The sequence below is a fragment of the Cyanistes caeruleus genome, chromosome 4 (assembly GCF_971803275.1).
Source record: "Cyanistes caeruleus chromosome 4, bCyaCae1.hap1.1, whole genome shotgun sequence".
In the NCBI taxonomy this organism is placed as follows: Eukaryota; Metazoa; Chordata; class Aves; order Passeriformes; family Paridae; genus Cyanistes; species Cyanistes caeruleus.
The window spans coordinates 56,867,795-56,893,884 of NC_141704.1; the positions used below are offsets into that span (position 1 = coordinate 56,867,795).

The following is a 26,090-nucleotide window of genomic DNA, read 5'->3' on the forward strand; positions in this document are numbered from 1 at the left end:
CAGGAAGAACATTGACGTGAATATGAGCAGGGTCTGAAAAAGGAGCATTTCACTGGGTTTTTGTCCTTGCAGCCATGACCTCAGTACTAGATGATTTGCTTACCATATCTCTTGTGGGGATTAATCTGCAAAGAGACCCGTGTGTCTCACAGATCACTTACCCAAGACTGAGAGCTCTCACTTGAGCTGGAGATTACTTCCTTAAGATTACGTGTACTCACAAAAAACATGAATGTCACTTCAGTTTAATTGGATGAAGAGAGTCTGTACATGTTTTAATGTATTTTATTGTGAGTGAGCAGATATAGACATAATTCAACATATTACTCAGATAATATCTGCATTTATTTAAGGTACTTAGAGCTGAATCATATAATAGCCACATTTATAACACAAATAAAGCAATAAACCAATGGGTTCAAATGTATATATCTTCAAATTATTGCAACAGATACAGCCCAGCATGGCCAGCCAGGCAAGGGAGGGGATTGTCCTGCCCTGCTCTGCTCTGGGAAGGCCTCACCTCCAGTGCTGGGAGGAGTTTTGGGTGCCCCAGTGTAAGAAAGACATAAAGCTGTTAGAGAGTGTCCAAGCAGGCCATGGGGATGGTGAAGGCTCTGCAGGAAAAGCCGTGTGAGGAGCTGGGGAGGTGGCTTGGCCCGTTCTGGCTGCAGGAGAGGAGGCTGAGGGAGGCCTGGTGGCGGCCTGGCACGTCCTCGTGAGGGGAAGAGCAGAGGCAGGTACCCATCCCTTCACTCCTGACCTGTGACACGGCTCAGAAACAGCATGGAGCTGAGTTGGGGCTGGTTCAGCCTGGATATCAAGGAAAAGTTCTTCACCCAGAGGGTGTTTGTGCACTGGAACAGGCTCCCCAGGGAGGTGATCACAGCACCAAGCCTGACACAGTTCAATAAATGTTTGGACAATGCTGTCAGGCACATGGTGGGATTTTCTTGGAGTGTCCTGTGCAGGGCCAGAAGTTGGACTCAGTGATCCTGATGGGTCCCTTCAAATCCAGCATAGTTCAAATCAGTGTCTCAGAGAAAGGTAATGTGTAAAAAAATTATTATTGAAAAGGGGTGGAAAAAGCCTGAAAATGTACTGCTCAGAATTGTAATGATCAGGAAGGGAAAAAATCAGATAATGAGTGAATTAGCTTTCCTTGCACAGAAGCTTCAGAACGAGCTGTTTATTTGGAAGGATAATGAAAGACTGAATGAGGCAACAAAGCATGGAATGTGAAGAAGAAAATAAAGGGATTAGAGACAGGCAGACTTTTGTATAAAACCACCAAAGACAGGAAGAAAATAGAAAGGACATAGAAATTGGCGCAGCAAAAGAATGGAAAAGAATCCAAGTGAATGTAGGCTCTAGAATGAAGGCCCTACCAAAAAAAATAACCTTTTTTTCTAAATTAAAATAAAACAGAAAAAAAGGAAAGTGAAAAAGGATAAAATACTGTTGGGACAGTAAAACTGTACTGTTGCCTCACAAAAAGAAAGAAAGAAGATGCAACTCAGAAGTGAAGAATAAACATTAGGGAGTGATAGAAAAACTGTAAAAAAGTGGTAGTGAGTTTTGCACACATTGCTGTAACTCTCATTTCCTCACGCATGGCCATTATTTCTGTTGTTCCCAGGGTTGATCCAGTGTCATCACCATTGCCAGGGGTTTTCAGCAGCCCTTACAGGACAGAGGTATTTTCAGTGGTGTGACACTGTGCAATTATTTAAAAAGAAGAGGCCTGTCATGAGTACTTATAGATCTCCTTAGTCTGATAGAAATCAGTGGAATAAATAATGGAATATCTAGTAAAGAATCCTGATTGATAAAGAAATTAAAGAGTTTACAGAGGAAAACATTCAAACTCACTGGATATTTTTGGGCAGTGCTACGAAGTTAGCAAATCAAGGTAGAAGGAAAACTTTTACCTTGATATCTGATGACTTCCTGATTAATAATTGAAATAGCATGAAATCAACAGACTAGATTGTAAATTAACCAAAAACTGCTCAAATAATAGTTCTAAAATATTCTTAGAAACACAAAATATTGCTGAGCTGCTGTCTCTACTGTGATCCCATAGGTCTTGGCTCATAGTTGAGCACATTTAAATTTTTTCTCATATTTAAATAAATTAATCTTTTGTCATAACCTTGAAATAATTTCTTAGAATGTCAAATTATAAAATCATACATGTCATAAAATTAGGATACAAAACATAATTGCAGAAGAACAGATCTTATTGTAGAAAACACTGATAAGGAGTTGATGTTTATGGTGGAGAATTATAGTTCCCAATGTAAGAAAAGTGATCAAAATGGTTGTCATCACTTTTAAATATGCAACTGAGAAAGTGTTGAATAGGAGAATTTATATTCTCTCCTGCAATCAGCACTGACGTGCCTGTAATTGGAGTACCATATCTTATAACCTGTCCTTCAAAAGGGGAATTAAAGCAGATGGAGAAGGTTCAGAAAAGACTGAAAAAAATAATGAGTTAGATGCATGTCTTTGAGAGTTTAATATATTTTGATCACAAAAAACACCATCTGTGGGTGAGTTGTTTACAATCTATATACTTGGGGAAGAGATCAAAATCAGAAGCAATGTGGGATTTCTATTATTTTCTATTTTGTTATGCTTCATCCAAAAGCAAGGAATATCTTCTTCCTCTACAGTGTAACAAGGAAGATTCAGACAAGAGCAAAAGTGGGATTTTTAACAACAGAAGCATTCAGTCACTGCAGCAATATATCCAGGTAGGTAATAGATTCTGTTTCACTGAAAATGTATATAAAAGCATTTAATTTTTCTTTTAAAGAGATATTCTAGTTCAAGGACAGCTAGTGGATGTGAAATGGGAATTAATAAAGAGCAATCCAAGAACCTGCGTTAGGAGGAGGTCAGATTTGCAGATTGTGATTTGCTTTCCTGGCCCTGACATCTATTAAACCCACACAAGCATATACTCTGGAAAAACTTGACATTGTCACTAAGGCCTTTCTGCTAAAAAACTCAGATGGCATGGCTTTGTGAGTGTGTAATACATGCATCATTCCACAGGCTAACAAAATGCAGCAAAAGTCTTACAGAGGAGTAAATAATAAAAAATAAGGAGCAGTGTCCTTGGCCTTGTATCTCTCAGGTAATTTTAAATATTTAAAAAATAAAATAAAATAAATAAAAAAAGTTTTAATGCAAAGCTATTTCTGAGACCTGGGTGAGTAAAGAATTGCTGACATTGAGGACCAGTCTGAGAGATGCAGCATGGACCTCATGCCCAAACAGGCTCCACTGGTCCATGTGTCTGTCAGAGTTCCTTAAAGATTACATCTCACTTTGTTATAGCCACATATACTCAAAACCCAGGGTAAGACTGACACACATATAAAATTTGAAATGGCAAATACTTCTTAAAAAAAGGTCCAGCATCAACAGTTTTGCTGCAGGAAGTCGAGTAGGAAAAGCATTTATATGGTGTAAGTAATGATAACCTGCATCACTGGCTCTGGAGGTTTGCTTTGAGGGTTGGGGGAGGCCTTCAAAATTTGTGGTCACTTGCAACCAGACAAGAGGGAAATTTGCATGTGCCTGACACTGACAGGTAGTGCTGCTCTGTGGAGCTTCCTGCCCTTTGTTACTGAGGAACAAGGATAAAATATTCCCTCTGTTTGGATCTCTGCGTGCCTGTGGTCCTGAGCTCTCCCTGTGGGATCAAACAATAAGCCCTCCTACCCTGCTTGCCTCCTCTCTCCAGGGAAGGAAGCAACAACCACCTCTTTGCCAGGTGCAGTATAGGCACAGACTGACCAAATTTAACAAGTGTGAAGGTTATTCTGATGTCAGACCCTTCCAGGGAAGAGGGGTTTGGCTTCAGCTGTTACATGGTTTCCTGTGCTTATGGCTTCAATTCTCTCCCTTCACACTAAAGATGTAATGCCAACCTGCTTCACATCCAGCAGATTGGCAAGGCAGCCAGAAAGGAAGCAGATATTGTGCTAATGCATCCTGCAGAGACACAGTTTTCTTCTTGTGTTTAGTACCTTTTACTGAGGGTACCAAAAAAACCCCACTTCTGTCTTTTACAATAAGCCTCTATTCTGCTTTCTGTTAGGATGCTGTAACAGGATGTCTTTTAAAAGTCTGTAGGATAAAGAGATAATGTTATGCAAGCTTTTCCTAGAGAATTCAAAGCTGTTTGTGTCATTATTTAGACACTGCCAGTAGGGGTTGTTCACCTACAAAATAATTAAATTCAGAGAAGCTTTAACACTGTGTACAAGTTCCTGTAGTCAGCAGGAGTTATATCCATATGTACTCCATCTTTTGATCTCATAAGTGACAGCTGCTACTAGATTTTGTGACATGTGATACTAGGAGCAGAGAAAATTGCCTAACTGAGGAAGATATATGCACTGGTGTGCTTTATCACCTAGAAGTCCAGAGGCAATCTAGCAAAACCAACTCTGTTCAGAAGCTAAATTCAGCTATGGAGTTGTGGAAGAGCAACTCTCTCTGCATCATTAGTATTATGCAGGGGACACTCAATTAATGTCACAAAATTAATTGTATAAGTGCTAATGCTTCCTTCAGAGTTCCCACTCTCAGTAGTCATTCCTCATTTATGTCCATGCACTGGTGTCTCCACAGGCAGATGGCTAGAAAGATATTTAGGCATGAAAAGGCAAAAAAGAGATGGAATTCAAAAAAACCCCACCTTTTCTCCTGGTTTGTGTATCAGGTAAGCTGCACCTCAGTTCATCATGCAGCTCCCTTGGTAGTGCTGGCAGAAGGCAGATTTTTTTTTTTTTCCTTGAATTAAATAAATTTTGAAAAAAAAATTTAAAGGAGAACTTTAGGTTCACTGCTGTGAATCAGACCAGGAAACCAGAAAGACAATCCTACTGAGTGCCCCACTCTCTCAGACATAAAACCAGTCTTTCTGCAAACCAAGGAATGTTAAATTATTTATTAGAACATAAGTGCTTCCCCAAAAGTGGCCGAAAGGGACACTGTGTAGTCTTGTTTTGTCAGTCACTTGGAGGGGGTAGAACTGCAGGTCTTGAAAATGAATCACCAAAATTTGAGAACAGTCTAAACAGTAGACTACTGGTAGTTATATCTCAAGTCTCTCATTCTTTGATTTGTTACTAGAAACATTATCTTCAAACAGAGCAATCCTTTCCTGAGGACACTTTCATTGAAATTGTCACATTCTTACACAGGATCTTAATTGAATCATATCAGAATTTTCTGACAAAATGCAGCCTGTCAGGAAATGCTGACCCATTTTTACTGAGACTATTTACTTTTTAGGTTTGATATTTAAGCCTCTTCTGTCAAGAGGAACCTGCTAGAAAATAAACTTCTAGTGGAAATCAGGTGAATCAAGAATATTTCTAACATAAAATAACCTATAAAGTCTATTTTCTAAAAAGTCCCTGTGTTTCCATTATGCTAAAACTATTTTCTACTCAAGAAAAGACTTTCAAGTGAACGAAGAATTACAAAGTAACTTTAAAATTTTACCAGATTTGTTTGGAAGATTTCTAATGACAGCTATTGCTCGCGAATGTACTCATTTTTATATCTCTCTTAAGACTGCTAGTTCAGCCCTTTATACTGGAGGAGCCTGCAGCCACAGAGCTCTCATGTTTATGCCCTTCAGAAGACTTTCTAGGGAGCTGCTATGAAGCCACTGGCTTTTCAGATCTGAGTTTGGTCCTGACAGGATAAATAGCCAGGCTGCTCGTTCCAGCATGATATTTCTGTCCTATGTAGAAGTCACATTTCAGAATCTGCTGCAGAACAGAAATGAACAGTTTCCACAAAACCATTGAAAATACATGATTTTCCTCACAGTGTTGGTGATTCTGCCAAATCATCAGTAAATACACTGTTTAAAGTATTTTTGCACTCAATCATACAGCAGTATTACTTTAAATGAATATTAGAAAAGAGAGAATTTCTGCTCATCATTCACCCCCCTCCGTGCAGATGCTTGTGCAGCCCTGAGGCTTGTGGTAGATATTGTACAATGGACATGTCTTACATGGATCAGCCCATCACTGCCTGCAGTTTGGTTCAGGGGCTGTCAGAGGTAATTCTTCTAAACCATCACAGGAGAACTGGAATTCAGCCCAGGTGCTGGAGAAAGCTCTGAATAAAAAAAAAAAAAAAAAAAAAAAAAAAAAAGCCTATAAATAATTTACTCAAACACTGCCACATCACCCATACACAATGGGATGTGGGAGAACTCTTTGCCACCAGTGTAGCAGCGACTCCTCTCACAATGCATACATTGCTCAGTGTTTGGAGGGTGCTTGCAGGAAATGTCACTTTCTTTCAAACAGAAAAGATGACAGGCTGGAATTGCCCATGCTTTTACTACAGCAACCTCTCCACTCTTATGTCCCACTTTTCCAGGCAGAGGGGCCTTATACTTGTCAGCAACACCAAAAGCTAAGACTTTCTGTTGCAGAATACTGCAGTGACAACTATGCCTAAATGCTGTCACTAGGGTTAAACACACTGTTACATTTTGAAGCTCTGTTGGCTAGTGAATTACTAAATGGAAAAAAGAAGAAATCTTCATATGTAACCCCATTTCTTCCACTATTTCACTGTGTAAATTTTGGTAGGCAACTTACACTGTCTTTTCACTGTGCTGTCTATTAAACAGAGCTGACAGTACTTGCCTGTTTTAAGACATGTGTGAGTGTAATTAGTTGATGTTTGCACAGTATTTTGACAAAATAAAAATGCTTTTTACAGTCTAAATGGTATTATAAGTGTGTGTTGAGCCTTCTGCATAAAAATAATTTTCACTGGAAAATACAATTTTGTTGAAAGAAGAATTATTCCTGAAAAGATGTTCTCTTCCAGAGGATGTAACAAAGCAGGAGAATTTTTCTTCCCTATAGAGGTAAAAAAAGGGGAAGAAATGCAGTGGTGAGGACTTCAAAACAGGTTTCCTGCCTGTCTTCTCCCTGACTGACTCTGGCCTCCAATCCTGTATCATGTCTATAACCACCCTCATCTGAAGCACTTAGAGAAACATCAGAGCAGTCCAGGGTGGGGAATGTGCCAGACCAAAGCCTCAACTACTTGCATGAATAGGATGGCTGATTAAAGTTTGCCTTACCCAACTCCATTTATGTCTTAAGATACTTAAATAATGGGCTGGAGAAATGGTTTTCTATGTATCCCATAACTGTATTTGAAAGTCTGAGAAGTCCAAGTGAGCAAAACAGCCTATCTTCAAATATGTGGCAATTTGTTACAGGAATTCCCACAAATTTTTGATTTTATGATGTAGCTATAGCTTATCATTTTCTTGTCCTAGTGTGGAAATGGAACAAAAATCAAAGCAAGTTATAAATGGATTTTCCACTGATACAAAGTCTGCTAAAATTTTGCCTTTGGCAGCCTTGAGTGGCTAATAATAGAAATGAGCTACGTCTCATTTATTTTTCAAAACCTAGAGGCAAAAGTTGGACTCCCTTATGCTCCTCCTACCCTCACACTTTCTATTTTTATCTGCTTCAGTGACACTGGAGAGAAATTATAATTTTTAGTGCGACAGGGCAACACTGCAAAGTCTTTTGACCACTGAATACTTTAATTTCTGGTTAATCTTTTTAGTTTTAGTCTGACTTCAAAGAGCTCTCATAGGTAGTTGAGGGGTAAAATTTTTATTTCATGTTTTGATTTTTAGTGAAAATTCTCACTGCAATATAAGGAGGAATAAGAGGAATGTTTATTAAAAACTTTAATAATGTTTCTCTGCTTCCCAAACAGCTCCATCTCAGCTTTTCTGGCATATAAACTTCCAAATGAAAGAAGAATCTGTTTTCACCAAGGGTTTGCTTCCAGTTTTTCTTCTGTACAACAAATACATTTTCAAGTGGATAAAGGCAACAAATCAGTCATACATATCTTTATAGCAACCTTCATGGATTTAACGATACTTTTCTTTCCCACCAGCCTCAACAGTCTGCTGTTCCCTGAATCAAACACACAGGATCCTTTCTGGTTTTTCTCACAGGCTATGACTGCTCAGTTCCTTATAAGATCTGTCCATCTCCCCCCAGTTTTTCTACAGCTTTTGTAGTAACAATACCCCAAAGAGAGCATCATATTCTTGCTGAAGTCTCTGCAGCACTGCCAGGAGTCCATTAATTGCTTTTTATTTGTGCATCTTAGAATGATGATTCCTTTCTCTAGCACAGCATCATTTTGTTGATTCCAGTTCAGACTTCCTTATAAGCCCTGTACTAGTTTTTTTTTTTCTGTCTAAACAGACTTTCTCCATTTCCACTCATGCATTAGTACTTCTATTTTTAAACTAATTTTAAACTATTTTTTTAAACTAATATATCCAGCTAATTCTGAATTTGAATTCCATCCTCCTGGGTGTTAGCAACCTCTTCCAGCTTGTCCTTCACCACTAATTTTGGAATCCTGATGGCTGTTTGGTCATACAGCTTCATAAAAAATGTGGAATTTAGTTTTAAACATGACCTTTCAACTCACAGGTAACAAGTCTTCCCAGCTGGTTGTAAAGCACTTATGACAGCTCTGATACTGAGAACTCTTTTCAAATATTCTGTGTCCATCTAATAAGCAATGCCACATTCTCTATAATATTGCCATAAGGACAGCGTTTTGAGCTTTTTCTTTCTAAACATGACTCCTACATTTTTTAATTGTAAATATTCTTTGACTGTTTTTCATTATAATAATATTTCATAATAATATAATAATATATTATATTTATATAATATTATAATATAGTATAATAATGTTATTGTAATATAATATTAAATTATGGTATATAATAATTATATTATAGTGATATAATAATATTTCATTATAACATATGTTTGATATTTTCTTGGAACTTCATTTCTAGGAACATTTTATAATTCAACTTTTGGATAAAGGTAACATTTTTTGCTTCTGTTATCACTAATACTCCTATAGTCTGAGATCAAGCAGTTAAAAAGTTACTGTTTGGAAAAGATTTTAAGATAAGCTTCTTATTGGTCAGAATATCAGAGGCTTTACTTCCACTGGGTTTTAGAAATTGTCTTACAGTTGTATTTAAGACCTCTGAAAATGGATGCAGGTAAATAATTTGGCAGTGCACAGAGATAAGCCATATTAAACCACTATTTTCAAACATCCCTTAGACTAAGGGTTTATTTTACACTGCTGCTCACCTTTGCAGTCATCTGCATCTCTGTGAATTCCATGTGCCCATCCTAATCCAGCAAATGTTCAGCTTGCACCCACTGAAACAAATCATGCACTGGGGAATATTGATAATGCTTCATTACCTTCAGCAGAAAAAATCCTGTTTTGAATTGGCTGAGTATGCCCTCCCCATTTCCTTTAATTTTTGAAAAATAACATTGAAATCCCTCCTTGATGGGGCCAGAACCCCCCTGCACCAGTAGGTAATTTTATTGTGCAATCTGTTTAGCTGTGAAAGCAAAATACTGAGTAATTTCTGATAATTGCTTTGCATTACAGGAGCAAAGAACACTACCTTTTTCAGCTCTAATTGCAGTGCAGATCACCTGGTTTACTGCCTCTAGCTGAATCTCCTAATTGCCAAAATGTTTTAATTATTATGTAGTTTTGAAATGAACATAATATTATGACAGCTGTTTCCAATACAATGAACAGCAGCTGAACTGCATAACCACTCACTGCATGGAGAAAATCCCTTCCAGGATTTTGGGTCTCTCATCATTCAGCTCCATCCTTCATATCATGACTAGCTCAGGGGATTTTTTTTCCTCTGCCAACTGCTGTTCTTCAGTTCTAGGAGGCAATTGCTGGTAGGATTTGCAGACAGGTATGATCACCTCTGTACAGTTCACTGGCTCATTAATGCTGCCTGCTTGGGCTGCTGCTGGGGGAGTGCAGAGATGTGAAGAAGGCTGAGATCTGACATACTGAAAGGAAAAGAGCTGCTGCTTTTACCCAGTGTGGATCTTGGTCATCTTGGAGAGCTGTGTTAAAACTCACAGGCAAATAAGGGAAAGGTGTCCCTGTAATGGGAGAGCTCATGGCTGTAGCTGTGAGCACTGCTTTAAATATTGATCAGTGTTCAGAGCAACAGCTGTGGGCACATCAGGTGGTTTATAGCTTAAAAAAAATTACAAAGGAGTGACCTACATCACCTTGCGCCAAAATCTACTACATGATACAACTGTTTTTAAAACTCCACTCCTGCAACTGTTGACTGTATCAATCCCTATGTGTTTCCTTCTAAGTGCTACTAAATGTAGCTGACACATCTTTCATGATCAGAAAGGCAGGAAAATATGGGAGCTGTTGCTGTGGAGCTGTTCATGGTGTAAAAGCTAAGGGATAAGGTAACAACCTTTTGATTTTTCCCTTAAATATACACTAAAGAATTTGTTTCATTGGCAAAATTCTGCTTCTGGAAGAAATCTAGTCACTGAGTTAGGTGGTGAGAAAGGTCCAGCTTGATTCAGCAAAGGGACTGAACAGGTTCTGTTCATGTGTTCCCTGTATGCTTAACCTTACACAAGTAACTAGATCTAGTAAAACCAATCCTGACACTGACCTATCTACCATGCAGATATCTGGGGATTTGTTTCATTTTTCAGAAATTATTATAGAAAAGGTTAGTGGAAACTGCCTGGTCACTTGCTTTATATCTGTGAGTTAAGTATGCATTTGCAGCACCTTCTCAAGCTTCCATCCAGATTGCCTGATGTTGAATTGCTCCTTTTGTCTCTCTGTAACCTGAGAACAGTGAGTGCAGTGCACAGAATAACATTCTAACTACCACCACTGTTGTTTGAAATATATTTTATGCTTGTACTTGAACTACAAGCCCAGAGTCAAAGCAGCTAATCTGGAAGATTATTCCCCAAGAGATTTTTACCAGACAGTGTTTTACAAAGATGACACTGAAAGGTCAGATACCACATAGTTCTCTAAATCTGTCGTTGTATCATTTTAACTTTTACTAACTACTTCCTCTCATCTAAGGGCTGCAAAGTCATAATGGTTTGGTTGTCAGTAAGGTGAAAAACATGTTAAACATCATCTTTGCTATTCTTTTTTTGTGGGAGTGCACTGTCTCCAAGCAGATGAAAGGGAAAGGAGTGTACTGACTCTCTGGTTTCACCTTTTCCCTAGCACCTGGAACAGGAAAATACCCTGGTCATTTCCACAGCAAAGAGAAAATGGTTTTCCCAAATTTCTGCACAGCAAAGGGCTTTTCTTGTTACCTGTGTGTTTTACATTGTAAAAACAAAATCATACTTAGAGCTCAGTCTTTCCAGGAAACTGGAGTAAGCAGTGAAGAAAATTAGCAAATTTTGGGAAAAAAAAAAAAAAAGCTCTACTTTTAGAGAGCAAATTGGATTATTTCATATTTGCCCCAGGCTAAGACTGTGTGGAAAATCAAGACCTTTGCTTTGGCTGACACATGGCAATTTATTAACCCACTGTAATTCAGCAGCATATGGGGATGAAAGGAAAAGGAACAGCAACCTGGGAGCACCTGGAGGTCACAGAAACTTGGGCTGAACTGAAGTTTGGTGCTACCAAGAATAAAAATTCCGGTGACCTATCTTCAACCTCCTGGATACCGAAAATCAAAAACCTGTGAGCCAAGATGGACTTAATGCTCATGTTCACACTTTCACAATGTTTATCCTATGAGAAGGTGACACATGGTTGTGCTGGTACTCTGCCATCCTCCCGACACTAGCCACTGCCCAAGCCCCACATTTGAGTGCAAACAAACTTCAGGATCTGTCACTATCAGCATCTCTAAATTTTACTGACATTCTCTAAGCCCCACAAAGTACCTCTGAGAGCATTAGGCCTATGGATTTTCCCTTCAGAAGCTGGATAAGGTGAGAAATATAAATGTCCCGAGCCAGACAGAAAATAACTTGTTGGCAGAGCCTGGGGTGGAAATCAAGTCTGGGAAGTCTAGCTACCCCCCCTTTCTTGATCTCACTACATTTTCACATGCTGAAAAAAATTCCCCTCACAGGCATCTCTGGAATTTCTTCAATTGCACTATACTCATCAGCTAGCAATTTAAACAAGAAAGCTCTTGCAGAGAAAGTTATTAGGCTATTAGGGAATAGGTCAGAGAGTAAATTTTGTCATGGAATATGTTTAGAGACTTTTTTATTATGATTATTTCTGCAGCAGGTTCTTGAAATTGACAGATACTCCATTTTCCATTTTCCTCTCTCTACCAGGTACCCAGCAGCTTGTGACCCAGATGCAGCATTGCAGACCGCTAAGGTAGACATGGAAAGCTGTTTCCAAATGAGTCCATTTTGTAGCTATTTGACAAATGTTTAATAATTATCTAAGCAAATCAGTGCTTGCTATCTACTGCTTATGAAATGAAGCCCAACTACATATTTAAGCCCCTTGAAATGCAGAATCTCACTGACAAGACGTAGTGATTTCCCAACTGATCTATGTATGTATTCACTCAGAACTGCTTAGATGGAACTTCTTTTGGGGGGGAAATGACCTTCTCAAAACCAATTCTAAGAAGGGCAGTCTTGACTGCCATTTTTGAAATAGCTCTGGAAGAAAATTGTGTGTTTGTTAAATTCCTACTGCTTTTTACAGGAACACAATTTTTGTCTTCTGTTAAGGGAACTCTTACTACAGTAAAGTCTACTCTGACTGTTTAATTCATTCATTCTAGAACACATTGCATAGAATTGTGTCCAGATGGTTCTTTGGTCTCAGTGAAGAGGACTCCACAACCTCTTTGGGAAATTAGTTCCATTTTCTGTTTTCTGTTGTTGTCTTAGAATAAGCCAATAGGTTGGAATGAAGGATGTGGAAAATGCCTAATCAGACAAGCTGTGAACCCCAGATGGCAGAAAACAGTGGAGATAGGACTTACAGGCAGCAACAAATTGCAGGGAGCTGGACTTGATTTTCCCACAGGAGCTTACACTCAAACTCATTTTGGCTTCAGTTGGAGTTGTGGGTGTTCAGAGCTTCTGAAATCCATCCTCCCAAATTCACAGGCCAGGGATTGCAGCACTAGCTCAGCTCAGAATAGCTCTCAGGAGGTCTGACTCATGGTCTCTTGCTCTAATTGCCAGACGTTGCAGAGTTTGCAGGGAAATTACTATTGTTATTCAGGAAGGGTGTATTTAACTGTATATATAGATCCATATGCTTGACTAGTGTAAATTGCAGTAATTCCATTGACTTCCAACAGCTGAGAATCTTATCTTTACATTTTATTAACAATTCTCATAAAATTCTAACTATCTGAAAGAAACTAGGCTTGCTGGTTAATGGTTTATGATTCCCTCTCCCATCATTGCCACCTGTCCAGTCCCAGCTAGTATGTATAAACAGACTTACCATCATGCTTTCTAATTAATACCTGCCTTTTGAAATTGATTCACAGGTTTGATCACAATCCTTTCCTGATGCTGCAGCTAGTAATTATCACTGGGAAGTAATGAGTGTATGAGCAAGAGAGATTAGAAAGAGTATTTAATTTCTTTTTTTTTTCTTTTTTTCTTTTTTTTCTTTTTTTATGTTTTGTATGTGGATTCATTGTTTAAAATACAAGGATGAACCTCCAATGAGGAAAGCACTCAAGCTTATTAGGAGCACACACATGCTCCTAGCAGTAGTTCTTTAAACTTGTGAATAGATGCTTGCTGTAAACAATGTCCCAGTTACAGAAGTGAGAAGTGATGCCCTGAAGGGCATTCTGTAGGTGGAAGCCCACAAATCATAACCCCTTGTTTGTATTTCTCATTGCACTAAAAGAATACATGCAGCTATTAATTGCTTATACTAAAATATGGAATATGGTGGCTTCTTTTTCATGGATTCTTTTTGGTGTGGTTCCTATTTCAAAATAATAATCCAATTGCATACTTTCTTCTGAGAGAAAAAAATTGGTTGTTTTATGCAACATGAAAGCAAATGCTTACTAATGACATAATGCAGTTCACTGTAGCATGCAGTACTTGGTGTTTGCTCAAGTTAGTCCTGGAAACTTGGAGTAAAAGACAAATTTTTAACAGCTCTCTGTAGCAAATGCAGGCATAAAAAAGTGCTCTGCAAGCAAATTCTGAATAACAAATTACTGCCACTTCTTCCTTCTTCCTCACATGGGCATCTTCAGCACAGATTATGGGAGGGCAGATAGAGCAGCTGCAGAAGGAAAAATCCCACTCATTTCAAAGAGGCCAAAAGTTGAAATGTTGAGGCTGCTTTCATTCAAAGTGAAAATATGGCTCAACTAGAAAGGGACCAACATTGTTTCCACAGGGTATGGTTTTATTGCTGTTGACTTTCCTTTTTTCATGTCAACTTCAGTGTACAAGTATATCCACCCTTTTTTTTTATTTTTTTTATATCCTCTATTATACAACAAAAGGCGAGATGTGCTTTGTACTGACAGTTGCTCTGAGAACTGCACTTGCAGATTGTTGTAGTTACAGCAAATTCAAAGCTGGAGTGCAATGCCTGCTTCTTTATTGCAGATGGAAGGATTTGCTCAGAAAAAAAAAATAAAGAACAGGCTGACTTCCATGTCATAACAAACCAGACCTGAATCTGATTTAGAGAAAAGCTAAAATACATGAGACTTGAGTCTTGTTAAAACTCACCAAAAATAAAGTCCTCACAATTAATATAAACTAATATAAAGCCTTCATGTGTGTCTGTGTTAAGACTAATTCTTCTTTGAACTTTTGTTACTGGTTGTTTTTCCTCATGGTAGTGATTCCTGATGAAGGAATGCGAGGACTCTTAAATCCCTCTGGAAAGACAATAAATCAAAAAGTTAGTTTAAGTAAAATTTCATAGCCATCTTGTTTTCTGCAAACCTTTAACCAAGTTTTGCTTATTCACAAGCTTTGGGCAAACAGCCTCATGTTTTCCAGCATTAATCAGAACAATTCAGGCTACAATCACTCTGAAACAGAGAAGGGGATCTTGGTGCCTGAGTAGGATCTCTGGGCTCCAGCTACCACTCTAGAAAGCAAGTCTCATACAGGTTTTGCCACGTCTGTGATCCATGTGGACATGTCTCCAACAGCATGCCATGCCCAAGGTGGCATGAGAGACCTGTGTCTGGCCACCAGAATAGTTCTCAAGGTGTCTAGATAGGAACTGTCACTAAAATCCCCTCCTGGGAAGGGCTTGTCATGTTTCATTTTTTCCTCCCCACCTTGCTTGATCAATGTGTTCTGATGTTTTTATGACATTTGTTCTTGACCTACAGAATTTTCACATCATTCCTGACCTCAAAGAGTTTTCTGTGAAAGGTTTCTAGATTTATTTTTGACTCGTGCAAGCCTTTACCAATTACTTCTACACCTTGATCCTGCAAGACAAAACCCTGCTTCCAGGTGTAGTTAGGTTTTGCTTTGATTTGTTTGCGATATATTAAAAAAAACAATCAAAATTTGGAGTTCAATCCTTCAGCACTGGGCTGAATGCCCAAGCTTAGTAAATTTGTTCTTCTCTCTTTGCTCATTATACACTCTGTGTTCAGCCTAGCACCACCTAACAAGCAGTCTTCAATCCCTTATATAACTCATGAAAACTCTCACTTTATTAAAGGCATTGAGAAAGCTGTGGTCTGAGAGCAGAATAATATCTGGCCTTTCCTAAATTTCTCTCCAGTGGTGATATTGACTCTCTCTGTGACCTTGGAGAAGTCATTTGGATCTAAGTGCCCTTGGCTTCAAAAGCATTTAGGTCATATGAAATGAGGCTGATGGCCCACACGTCTGTCAGGAATGAGTGGTGAGGAGAAAATGAGCCAGAACTTTTTTATTTAAGGGTTTTGTTTAAAGGAGCTGGAAGACATACCTTTCAGTCTGGTAGGGATTCCAGACAGAGTCCAGAGTGCAGACAAGTTTGAAAGTTCATGTGCAACTGTGCTTGCAGAGCAATTACCAAGTAAGTGTCTGCAGAAATCTCTCCTGAACCTGATGCTGATCTCTGTCTTTCTTTGCATGCAGGGTGATGACATAGAGCATATGAATTGGAGCAGGACAGCAAATCAGCGAGACCTGTGAGCACAGAGATGACAGAGCAAAATTCACAATGTTTTTGCCTAATTGGAGAAAAATTGTAATTCATGAGAGACAAATACAACCACCTGTGCTTAGGAGTAATTGTCTGTCAAAACACAGAGTGGGGAATGAGTGATTGGAAAATGATATTTAATTAACCTGGGATATTTAAGTTCTGAGAAGAACTTAACCTTTATGCCAGTTAACACTGTTGCAAAAAGGGCAAGTACTGAAAGAAAACATGTGAAAAAGAATAGAGGATACAAGCCACCTGAGATATTCCTTCTTTGGATTCTTGTAAGGCATCAGTTGATTTACTGTATTCATTTCCAGGTACAGAGCATGAAAAAATAAGTGTGGGAATGCTCAGAGTCTGAATAGCATTGCTATTCTAATTGATCGAAGTGACACAGTGTAGCAGATAAATTCTTAAAGAATTCCAGTTTCATCTTCCTGGTAGCTAACTTGGATGCTTTCAACAATTAGCAAGGCTTTGAAGGAGGACTGAGAATCCTCTGAATCTGCCTGTTCTGCATAATAGACTACTTGGGCTTTTCCAAAATATATAATTGATTAAGTTGGGGAAAAAGGAAAATTCCACTTAAGGAACATTTACAGTATTGTTTCAGCAGAGACGCAATTGCCCTTCAAGAGGAAAGAAGGGAGAAAGAATTTAATTTTTCAACATTTTCTTTTGATGTGTATATTACTTTTCACATCTAGAGTTAATTGCTTTAAAGTGTGATTCTGGTCTCTGGCACCGCAGGAGCTCTGTGTTTATTGTCAGTCTTTGGTTCCAAGAGCAAGTTTGAAAGGGAATGAACAAATAAAGACAGATAAATAAATCTACCTATCAATCACACAAATTCATCTTTAGTCAAGATTGGCTCTTTTATTTCTTTCTTCAGTTACAGTGATCACTACAAATGGCATTCTTTCTCATGATTCTTATTTTACTTCTTAATTGCCCTCAAAGTTACTGAGTGTTTTTCAATAAATCCTTTTCTTTTGCCATCTTATCATGTACAGTTATCTTGATCTCTGGGTGGTGCATGGCAAATAAAGATAGGATGTAACCTCAGAAAAACCTTATCATAAAGTTATGAGAACCATGTAGTACCAGAAAATATCTAGTAGAAACAGAAGAGACATCTTCTGTGACAAAAAAAACAACAAAAAAACAACAAAACTTTGGTTTTAGAAAGAAAGTGGAGAGAAATCTGTGAGAAAGGGTGATACCAGCACTTGTTTTACCATTGCTGTTAGCATAAAACTTTAATTTCTGACCAAACCCCCTAATTGTTACAGGGTTCTTGTGTGACTTTTGTGCACAAAACCCAACTTGAATGAGGCAGAGAAACAGTGTGCACTGGTAAGACCCCTTATGTGAAGCAATAGGAAAATACTGGGAAATCTGGGTCTTGCCAAGTGCCAGAGACTCTCTGTGGGTCAGCAACCAACTCTGTTTGGTGAGGTTGCAGAGCTAAACAACAGCACAAAAGGGCAGAAATTCTTGCAGCAATATATGAGTAAAAAGTTAAGGATATTTAGATGCTTAATTACCTCACAGAAATTGCTCCAAATCCCTATTGTGCTTCTTGGACAAAGCTCTGGAAACTGAGAAACTTTGCAATTTCTCACAGATCCTCTGAACCGTGTATTTAAGAGGCTTACTCTAGACCTTGTTCAAAGTGGAACGTGACATAATATCTTGATTCTCTTTGAGAGAGTGCAGGGATACAATACAAATGCATTTTCAGCTCTCTTGGTCAAATCAGAACCCCTTGCTTTCCCATTACTGGGGTTATAAACTTTATGCAAATTCGAATAAAACTGAATACATATGATTAAAATTATTAGTTGGGCTGTGATAAAGTTGATACAGGAATTGCTAGATGAAAGATGAATCAGAAGTTTGTGTTGAATATTTAGGAAGAGCTTAAGACCATTAGCTCCCAAACAGTGCTGGGCTGTCAGTACCAACAATCTGAGAACAAAAGGTTTTAATCCACAATTCTTTTTGAACTGAAAATTTACAAAGAGCAAGTACTGCTGTTAGTTCTAACGGAGATGAAACCAGAATAGCACTAGGTCAGTACACAGCGCGATTTGTGGTGCTCCCACTTCTGCTCTTGGCTGAAACCATCCCAGATTAGATGAAAGGGCCTGTGCCTGGTGCTGACAGTGCAGTGCAGTGCTGGGGGTGGTAGGGGTAGCTGCTGCACTGTAAGAAGGCAAGTTGTTCTGAGGACATATTAAATTGAGGATCTGTTTGGTTGCCTACATGGAAATTAAAGATCCCAAGACAAGTTTTTAGAAGAGCGGGAGATAAACCAAACAGTGATTTGCCTTCAGAGCTACTGGCCTATTCAAGCATCAAACTCATTACTTTACAAAGCTTGTGGGAATACTTGCACAGTGTATGGAGTGCACTAATCCATCTATTTTTTTCTTTATTTTATTACCTGGAGCTGTGTAGGTTACAGAGTCTCTCAACTCTGTCACAATGCTTAGGTTGATTCTGAGCAGACCGAAATCCAATTCAAAGCCAAATCAAAAGATCTCTGAAGCACAGAGAAATTTTCAGACCAAACCAAGAGTTTTACAGACATACCAGTGTCATTTGTCTTTTTGTGTTTGTGATTTGAGAGCAGTGATACCCTCCACAATCACAGCTGGACTCTCCAGCATGTCCTGTCCCCCACACTCCCTCACAGCTGAAGTGGTGGCAGGTATTCGAGAGCCACTTACAACATGTCTCAACTGCAGGTGCTGAGTACCAGCCAGGTGGCTTAATTTTCTATTGACTTTATTTCAGGGCACCTGTCCAAACGATGCTAAAATCTCAAAACTGAAATAAGATGATCTTAACCCTCCTTAATGAAAAAATAAGTTTTTTACTTTGTGACAGCACACTTGCATTCTGTGGTGCAAGCATAAAGGCAAGTGGGAGTTATCTCAGGGCTCAGTTCAAAAGACAGGCTTGTTTGGGGAAGCAAATGGCAGAGGAGTTTGTGAAGGATCCTGAACTCTGATCCTCCTAAAATCCATTGGCTTTATGGGTTACTTTTAAGTAAGAATATACTGCATATTTGGAATGTCAAAGGTTTTATTGTCTATCTCCTAAATAATAAAGATAGCTTTTGAACAACTTGGGGAAAATTTTTAATTTTATATGCACTCCTTGAATTTTGACCTGCAGAGCAATGTGTAGCATTCTAAATTACAGAACATTAAAGCACTTGGTACTTTTCATAATAGAAAAGCATAAAAGTTGAAAGAAAATATCCATAAAAGTTAATTAAATCAAGAAAGGTATTAATATGATAATACTTAATTAATAAAGTTGTCAGTATCAGGGAAGCAGGATACTCAATATGTGGAAATAAAACTCTCTAGAAGACATAAAATACATGAGATATGAGAAGAGTTCTGTACTTAGATCGGAGAGATAACCACTGTACTCTTCTGTAGGTCAGATCCTTTTGGAACATAAATCAGAAAAACTTTGGCTGTAACAGAACTATAATTATTTACTGCAACTGACAATCTGTTCCTAATACTTTTTGCAGTGAGCTAAGTATAGCTTATGAAACAAAATTAAATTATAGGTTGCACCTAGGTGTACTTTTATGAGTTTGACATTTTTTGAAATTTTCTTGTCTGAAAGATGCAGCCAAAGGGTCCCTAGAAATAACTGTTTCTCCTCAGAACTGTCTAAATTGTTCCCATCACATAAGAAATGACATTGAACTGTTTAAAATATTGAATTAGCCCAGAAAGAAAAATTTGGCTATCTTAGCAGTTATCCTAACCACTGGCTTGTTTAGAATTAGATGGGATTTACACTGTTAAATGGAAAAATAGAGTTACTGACAGCATTCAAGGAAATAAGGAGCAAATGTAATGAACTTCACCCAAAATCCAAAATGTGTGGCAAAGATACAGAAGCATTGTTAATACTGTAGCTCCAGGCATATCCTTACTGGAGTGGATACATTGGTGTGGCAGAAGTGACCTGTAGATTTATAAGCTAAGAATAGAAATTTCAGTGGAGGGTTTCTTTCAAATATCTTCTGGGCCCGATGAAGTTTGACAAAGCTTGGTTCCCACTACACTCTGTGTGAGAGGAACACCTGCAGAGTAACCATAGGGAGGCAGTTGCTGTTGTACTCACTGGAATTGCTCACGTTGGAGCACACTCATAGAAATAATATTTCTTGATGTGTGTTTATTTCCCACTGGTACACTGTGTTGCATTATGATAGCTTTGCAGTCACAGTGTGCTTGTTCTGGTTGAAGAAGCACATTCATTATAAGCTCTTCTTTTCAGATGCTTATAAATTTCTGGAAAAGACTAATTCTATGGCCTGACATTTCCTTTGTTCCTGACAAACAAAAGGTGCTGATTGTTTCCACTCTTTTTCCTTATGTATGTATTAAAACTTATTTGTTGCTTTGGAGTTAACAAGCAAATAAAACACATCCAGTTGGTTATGACATATTCAAATAATATTTTTATCCATAGATAACTCAAACTATACTGAATTTTAACATATCATATTCTGTCTTAAGTGGACATCATCAGGATAAACTCTGTTGTGGAAAACTGGAGAAAATTGAAAAAAAGCTTGCAGTGATCAGAAAACTCTCATGTTAAATGTCATCTAAGCTTGATCCAGGATTCAGCCAGTTTCAGTCTTTCTTTCAAGTCATAAGCATGACATTTCCATTTTTACAGAGAGCAAATTTTGTTGGCTTAAATGAATTGAGCATTTATCTTTTAATCCCTACTATATAGTTTTCCTGAAAAACTGAAGCAGATTTTTGAGGCTGAGTATGGCTTTCAAAGTTTGGCTCTGTTGGCTGTTCATCTGTCTTCACTTGTTACAGCGCTAAAATCCTGATTTCCAATATATGCTTTGTGTGTCTGCCACCGCTGACATGTCTGGAGCATCACTCTCTGAAGCACAACAGCAGTTGTTTAAGAGGTGTCATTTAGCCTGTCCTAATATTAACCACTCTTGACCTTCTGCACACAGCCCTCCTTCCTCTCAAGCCCCGCTAGGGTGTTTAGATGAAAGCTTGATTATCAGAGCTTCCACTCCAATCAGCCTTTTCATGCTTCACAGCCCTGCATTGTGCAGCACACCACAGTCTGCACTGTATGTGTGTGCCTGCCTCAGGGCTGGGCATTCAGCAGCTAAAGGGAAGAAGAAAAAATCTGGCAGATTTATTTGGTTTACCGTATCAATTCAAGGCTAATCTGCCAATTTCTCCATGCTGCTGCTATGAACTGAGCAATGTTTATTAAAGCTGGTGGAATTAAGTAGATTGAAGCAGAGTATGTCAGATCGAACAAAACCTGCACCCAATTTTAAAAGGTTCTGTGTTTTCACCCCAGAGAAACCAGGATGTGTACAGCTAAGGTTACTTCCATCCATGAAATTTTAAACAGCAGATTTAAATGCATTGTACATTGTATTTGCTCATGAAATCCTAGGGGTAAGATTTAAATTCAAATACATACAGTCATGCCTTTTTAAAAACATTAGACATTTCTCTTTTAACATAGGTTTCTGAATTGCACTTCTATATAAATGTGCTAACTCTCTTGCTTCATGAAATGTGTTGAAGTATGAATATTAAATTTTCAGCGTTAATTCAGGGATACTCCTAGAGCTGGTGTGAATTGTCATAGCTTTTCTGAAGTGAAAAAGACTATGATAATTTACAGCTGCTATTCCAGAAATGTGACCTTTCAAATTTTGTACCTTTCAAAGCTATGTTCCCTGGCCCAGATTTACAGTCACCTTGGGAACAATTACTCTGAATTGTATATTTAGATTCTTCTTGTCACATCTTTTCTGGAACTGAATCTCAGCAGTCACTCCCAGTGTAAAATCCCCAGCATGTAACATGATGGCAGGCATGGTCCCACAGCATAGGAACAAAATAAAGGGAAATTATGCAATCATTTAGAAAAAGGCAGTGATGGTCTGGAGTATTAGGAGAGAATCTGTACAATTACAGTAAGCAGATGTTCTACTGTTGCCTTTAGTGGAATACACTTCTTGTTGTGGAAGATCTGAGGGCTTGATGACATGATCAATATAAAGTACAAAAGGAGGCAAAGACAAGTCAGAATAAAAAGAGGGACTGATGTGCTGTAGGAAAATATCATGGATGTAATAAATTCATTGAGGAAAGAATAAAGAGATGCCACATCTTATTCCTTCCTGCCGTCTGAAAGCCAAGCTCAGATCCACAAACTTGGCTGACCACAAAAGTGATAAAGAGACTGAATATTTATTTCAAAGAGGAACTTTGAGAAAGCTTCCCCCATTTGTCAAGTCCAGGAATCTAAATAAAGTTGTATATATCTTTGCAAAGTACATGGACATTCACCCACAGGATTTTGTTTGACAAAGGGAGAGACTGAACATACAAAAAATATCCAATCAATATATGACAATCTTCTGGTGCAGATAAATAATAAAATACCCACTGCCCCAGAGTGTGTGAATGGGAGATATGTCTTTTGAGCCTACTGTGATCTTCAGTTGACTACACCTCTCTTCGTACATTACAGCCCTGTGACAGCATTCTGAATTTCATTGAGCCACCTGCTCTGTGTCATAAAGTTCCATTATGAGAAAGAAATGTATTAAATAGTTGGGAGTTACTGGTCTTGAACCTCCTAGAATTAAAGTATTCCCACTGAGATAGACTGATGTTAACTGAATGGAACTTCGTTGTTTTTTGATGGCAGATATACTTCAGATAGATTTCATTATTCCACTACAGAAGGAACCTAAAACCTCAAAGGAAGAAATCACTTTGCCACAGGTAGAACAAGTCTTTAAAATGTTTAATTGTTAGAGAGAAGTTGCACCATTACCCAGAGAGGCAGGAGAAAAATAAAGTGAAGATCCTTTTCTAAATAATCAGATCCTTTTCTAAAAATCTATCTTATATACCCCCAGGGTATAATCTGTAAGTTCCATAGAGGGTTTTTTTTTCCTAATACTATTAAATTTAATTTAAGTTGTTAATTGTTCATTTCTATTAAATATTTTAAAGTAGCTTTGCTTCTTTGACAAAATCATGCCTGGAGTACAACTATCCAACTATCAAAGTTAGCTTGATTATAGGGTCTTCTAGAAATAGGAAACCTACGTGTTTGAAACCTGAGTTTTGAGGTTTTCTATCCCTGTTTTAAATGCAGTGGAAATTAGTGATCACTGACCTATCACTAGCTTGGTGTAACTTTAGGTGACATATCAGGTCTCTGATCCTTGCCTCAGTTTTAGCACAGATTTACAGAAAACTGGATATTATCACTAAACTGGCAGCATCAGAGTTTCTTGTAGGTACCGCAGAAGTGATTGCAGCTCATTGCCAACTTCTGATTAGGGTGAGTTATGCTTGTAAAGCCCTTTATAGATCAAATGAGCTAGATGAGCTTCACAAGGGCTAAGGTAATGTTCCTTGACTGTAGATCCCCTCAGGAACTGGAGTGTAATAAAAGCCTTTCCTATTGCCACAGCAGTAACTTTTGGTGCTGAAGCAGACAGATAAGAAATGGACTTTCTCCTCTCTCCAGATCCCATTTGACCCTAGAGGTCTGAGATCAAAAATCCAGCCTAAAACTGGAAAAGAGAATGTCTGGTAAACTCTGTAAATCTGTTTTTGATAGATCATAGTTAACCAATGCCCACCCCTTCTTTCCTGTAAGGACAGTGACAGGTGTGTGTCAGTGCTTGAAAGAAAATAGTGTGGGCTTTGCTATTAAGGAAAAGAGTCCATAACTTTTCTAACTATCCTGTTTTTGAAGTGATGCTGAATAGATCATCCACATCTGTGATGATCGTGGCAAGCGAAGGAGGGACTGGCAGCATCAGGCAGTCATTTTCTGTAATGGAGGTAAGTTGGATGCTTACAGTTCCAAAATGATTATATTATACATCCTTTCTACATAAACCTCATTTACATAACTGAATCATGAAACAACTTTGTGCAAAAGAAAGCTAATGTACAAGACCACCAGAGCTTAGTTTTTGCCTAGCTAGCTTGCATTTTCTTTCTCTCTCTACTTTGAACATCTGGAATTGGCTGTGGACAAGAGTAACATTTCCTAAAGTGCTCTTCAGAGGAGCAGTACTGGGAATACCACTCCTTGTTCCTCTACTTTCCCTTTTTTTGCCTGTCAGAGATTTTTTTCCTCACCATAAGCTCCTTTTCCACCCTTGCTTTCTCAAAACACCCCTTGAACAAAAAAAAGCCTTCCTATGCCTCCCCTTGCTACACAAGCAAATATCTTGCTTGGTTAATCATTTATTTACAGACTTCCTGTCACAACACCTTTTTGGGTATTTATCCCCTCATAGCACTTTTATGAGATTTTATGTATCTTTCCAAGCATGAAATAAGTACATGCATTTCCAGGAAATATATTTAACAGACCAGTGGGATAGATATTCTCACCGGGGTTAACAGCTCTATTCCATATTTGACTCATTATTTGAATGGTACAGGAGACAGCTGGTTTTGTTTGCAACATTTTGATCTTCTTTTCTGGATGTTATTTTTAAAATAACAGTAATATATGATTTTTTAAATTAACTGAAAGTATTCTGATAATAATAATTTTAACTTAAATATATGATTCCATTTCGTGTTAATAGAACAGTACTTGAAGAATACTTGAAGAGTACATGAAGAATAATACTAGTTGGACTGAACATTTTTTAGAAATGTTTTTGTGATAAATGTGTCAAATACTCCCCTCTTTACCATGTAAGAAGATACATTTTGAAATTTTCCTTCAAAATACGTTTAAATCTTGTAAAGATGTTTTTAAGTAAACTCCGTCCAAGGATTTTCAAATCAAATGCTTAAAAAAAAAATAAATGAAAAAACCAAACAAATATGACAGAATACTTCATCAATATTTCCTCCAGTACAAGAAAAACAATGATGAAGCTTTCAAATTAATATACTAATTGGAATTTTGTCTGCTGCAAATTTCTAATTATCTATCTGGAAAACAGGGACCTATTCTTCAAATAGCAAAATCAGTAGGAAGGAGGTTTTCCATCAGACAAACATTTGAAACAGTCTGAGATAAGTTATTACCTTCCATAAAGAGATGTATATTTATTTTCTGGGTGCCAAAACAAATGACTGAGTTACTGAAGAACAGCTATCTTGACACATCCATGTTTAGTGCATGTACTCAGTCACAAGGGTGATCTGTGTGAGTTTAGCCTATGTTGCTTGTAACTTGTAAGAGAGTGACAGTCAAATGATGCTTGAAAATGTAGTAACTTGTGTCCCTCACAAGTAGAAAGTTGTGGTTTGATAACTTTTTCTTTTTCCCTTGGGAGAGTGGGATTCAACACACTACCTGCTTGAATTCTGGTGTTCTTCTGTGAGCAGTTAAATTTCCATAGCATAAAGAGAAGAATATATGACTTTTCTGTCATGTAACTGGGCCAATAAAGTTGTTTTCCTTATGCTACTTAAACAAATATCCACTCAATCATCAAAGTCCATAGTCCTGGAATGCATCTTTTTTTCAACATTTAAACATATACTTAATTTTTAGCATTAGCTTAAGCCCTATTGCTGTCAATAGGCAAGAGCATGTCACCAGATGCTTTCCTGAACAAAGGTTTTATCTCAGGTAACTTTGTCATCATGAACGTTTTTTTTTTAACATGGGAAAAATCTCCTTTTGGAGATTTTCTCAATCTTGTCCTGTCTCTTGTTACTAGTGAGAAGAGACTGACCCCCACCTAACAAAACCCTCCTTTCAGGTGGTTGTAGAGAGTGATAAGATGTCCCCTGAGTGTCCTTTTCCCCAGGCTAAACACCCCCAGCTCCCTCAGCCACTCCTCACAGGTTGTTTGTTCTCCAGGCCCTTCACCAGCTCCATTGCCCTTCTCTAGATATGCTTCAGCACCTCAAGCTCTTTCCTGCAGTTAGGGCCCTGAA

General features: G+C 38.1%; 1 protein-coding gene and 1 long non-coding RNA gene across 4 annotated transcripts; one reads left to right on the forward strand and one right to left on the reverse strand.

The window, feature by feature from the left end:
• Positions 1-317: 317 nt before the first annotated feature.
• LOC147653660 (uncharacterized) lies at positions 318-11,389 on the reverse strand. Its single transcript, XR_015285657.1, has 2 exons — positions 9,228-11,389; positions 318-6,162 (listed from the first exon to the last, which is right to left on the reverse strand). It is a non-coding gene; the product is annotated as an uncharacterized LOC147653660 (long non-coding RNA).
• On the forward strand, positions 703-25,624 carry LOC147653661 (uncharacterized). Of its 3 annotated transcripts, XM_086884896.1 has the most exons (6): positions 755-1,047; positions 1,640-1,697; positions 2,682-2,762; positions 8,918-8,948; positions 12,270-12,315; positions 22,864-25,012. In XM_086884896.1, exons 1-6 carry the CDS (start codon positions 926-928, stop codon positions 22,907-22,909), a joined length of 384 nt encoding a protein of 127 aa, XP_086741022.1. In that variant the 5' UTR covers positions 755-925; the 3' UTR covers positions 22,910-25,012. The 3 variants fall into 3 exon arrangements, with proteins under 3 accessions (XP_086741024.1, XP_086741022.1, XP_086741023.1); XM_086884898.1 differs by lacking the exon at positions 8,918-8,948 and having other exon boundaries at positions 703-1,047; XM_086884897.1 differs by lacking the exon at positions 755-1,047 and having other exon boundaries at positions 1,614-1,697; positions 22,864-25,624.
• Positions 25,625-26,090: the final 466 nt, after the last annotated feature.